General features: G+C 33.3%; 1 protein-coding gene across 1 annotated transcript; it reads left to right on the forward strand.

The window, feature by feature from the left end:
• The first annotated feature begins 1,475 nt into the window (after positions 1–1,475).
• On the forward strand, positions 1,476–2,641 carry LOC112452648. The gene is made up of 5 exons (XM_025012998.1): positions 1,476–1,488; positions 1,638–1,853; positions 1,965–2,312; positions 2,385–2,514; positions 2,592–2,641. Exons 1-4 carry the CDS (start codon positions 1,476–1,478, stop codon positions 2,498–2,500), a joined length of 693 nt encoding a protein of 230 aa, XP_024868766.1. The 3' UTR covers positions 2,501–2,514; positions 2,592–2,641.
• The last annotated feature ends 82 nt before the right edge of the window (positions 2,642–2,723 follow it).

Consider the following 2,723-nt stretch of genomic DNA (forward strand, 5'->3'; position numbering starts at 1 on the left):
AAACCGCATTTGTTTACAATAATAACAAATTATGAGGTTTGGAAACAGTATTATGTTTGATCGTAGTAATATGTTTAGTTGAACGTTTCGGACTAAATATTTAGTTGAATAAAACAATTTTTTTCTCAGTATAGTTTTCTTTAAATCTTTGAGGCGATGGAATTACATACGTTTCCAATTTTTAGAAAATGCAATTACTGACGCAAATTTGCCTGAACTTACCCCAGAACTTATCAAAGAAATGATACCTCAAATTGGAATAAGAATGGAATTCTTGAAGAAATGGACGACGGAATTTAAGACAGAGAAAATGCCTCATGTTAGTGCACATATTATACATATACATTGTGTGCCAAAAAAAAACAATTTTTATCTTGGTATTCTTGGAAAAGACAAATAATTTTTTTTGCTTTTACCACATATGGAAAAAGTCTTTTAAAAATTTTATCTCTCTAGCTCAATTTTTTAAATATTATATTAGCGGAGTGGGAGGGGGTCCTGTTCTCTATTTTAATTTCATCAAATTTAGCTGTAACAGGCGTTCTTGAAGGTGTTTAAAAAAAATTTGATTTTTGCTTGTGCAAATTTTGCAATGGTTAAATTTGATATGACTTGTAGAAATACCAGGATCGCCCTATGTACCGGCGATCCTGGCGGAAGTGAGCGGCCTGTGGGCCGTAACGGTTGCTGTTCGTTTCCAGAGTCGATATTGGGCAGACGTTCATAAGGTGCGATTTCATTGTCGCTAGAAACCAGCGGCAGCGTCAAGAAAATGTAGTGGGGGAAGAAGTTCTGTTGAATTTTGCGGTACGCTAAAAAGTTGAGACGGTCTGAACCTCTTCCCCCACTACATTTTCTTGACGCTGCCGCTGGTTTCTAGCGTCAATGAAATCGCACCTTTAGTTTGTGTGCGTGGAATCTTCACCTATGTGCGCGGTGTCATACATAAAAATTGTTTTTCTCGTGTTAATTAAATAAAAAATGGGACTCCTACATGTGCTATTTGAAAAATCGAGATAGAAAGATAAAATTTTAGGAAGATCTTTTGATGCCTAAAACTAACTTTTTCCATTATAAGAATTAAAAAAATAACTTTTTTAAACACATTCTAATATACATGGGTATCGAGAATCAAATCCTTCCGATTTTGAGAAATTACTTTTATTCTTGAGCAATATTTATCTTGTACTATATTGACCAGGTTTCGGATTCGAGTACAGAAGTATCTGAAGCAAGATCTGAAATGGCAGAAAATCTATCACAAAGTTCATCTGAGGACACTTATAATTTAAAGAGACACAACACTTTTGCGAAAAAATTGACATATGCCTTAAGAACAAAAACTATCAATGTCAAAGAAATTCTATGTACGAACATCCAAGGAAAGGCGATTGTAAAATCTTATCAAAAATACAAGTCTTTGTCGCGACAATCTAGAATGCTAATTGTCGACATCATTCTGACAGAATTACTAAATGAAACCATCCAGTAATTTCATTTTACCATTTTTTATAACATGTATTTCCGTAATATATCAACATATGTTCATATATAATGTATTCATAATATATAGGTATTTTCATTTTTGCTTATTTTATATTTTTAGTTTGAAAAATGATGATTTTCTATACATATAGCAGAGGAAATAGTAAAACTTTTTCCTACCGAAGATACAAGCACATACTACATTCCACCAATTTCGAAAAAAATATCGCGAATTGGAAAATCTCTAATTTCACGTGGAAAATTAGTGGACAAATATCGGAACAAAACACGTGCCTTGAAACTCATTCATGAGTGGAAATCACCAGACGACCGTAGAACCGATAGTCCGGACTCATCCTCCGATGAAGGTAGCCTGTAGTTATATATTTTTTAAATATACATATGTATAAACTCAAAATTACATTCTACTTATTAAATTAATCGAATGTTTACATCCTAATTTCTGTATCATCTTACAGACGCTATTCTAGAAGCTAAAGCATGGCTGCAAAGTCATTCAATGCCATGGGAAATTGTTGTTACAAATTGGAAGTTGACGGCTGAATATCGACGAAAAAGTATAAAATCAAACCGCAATTTGAAATTGTCTCAAATTTTTGAAAGCTGGCCTATTCTTAAACATCCAAATGCATATACATTAATTGAAGAGGATTACTCATGTCTAAAATTATCAACGCGAGAATTAACATTGGAAAGTTGGACAACTTTTTTTACAAAAGTTTTAGCTGTTCGGCCACCAAAAAAAGACGATGACGCTGCGAAAGCTTTTGTAGAGTTGATTCAATACGACGAGAAATTGACCGACAGTAAGTATATTTGCCTCTAAATAAATATACAACGTATTCACCTTATGTAATTAATGTCATTTCATCAAACAGATGCAAAAGTTGTTGCGCAACTGAGACTTCTCCCACATCTACTTCCACCTAAAAACCGATTCCGTGTGAAAAAAATCAGTGGAAACCATCGATACCTGAATGTAAAGATAGCCTAATTATTTCAACTACTGTAAGTATCATAATAATTAATATTCATCATATTCAAGTATACAATTACTGGCCTCTATATAGTACAATTTTTTGCAGTTAATAGCAGACATCACGAAAATACAAGAAGAAAAGAGACAAGCAGCCACGAATCTAGGGATTACATTGCAGCCTTTCATCGTTATCGGCCCATCTAACACGGATATTTCTGATATTTTTATATCAGTTGAT

Source organism: Temnothorax curvispinosus, unplaced genomic scaffold, assembly GCF_003070985.1.
Source record: "Temnothorax curvispinosus isolate PA1 unplaced genomic scaffold, ASM307098v1 QBEX01000054.1, whole genome shotgun sequence".
Lineage (NCBI taxonomy): Eukaryota > Metazoa > Arthropoda > Insecta > Hymenoptera > Formicidae > Temnothorax > Temnothorax curvispinosus.

Coding starts and splice junctions, on each gene's coding strand:
- LOC112452648 (XM_025012998.1), top strand. Junction 1,854..1,964: donor GGACTCATCCTCCGATGAAG/GTAGCCTGTAGT, acceptor ATCATCTTACAG/ACGCTATTCTAGAAGCTAAA. Junction 2,313..2,384: donor CGACGAGAAATTGACCGACA/GTAAGTATATTT, acceptor TTCATCAAACAG/ATGCAAAAGTTGTTGCGCAA.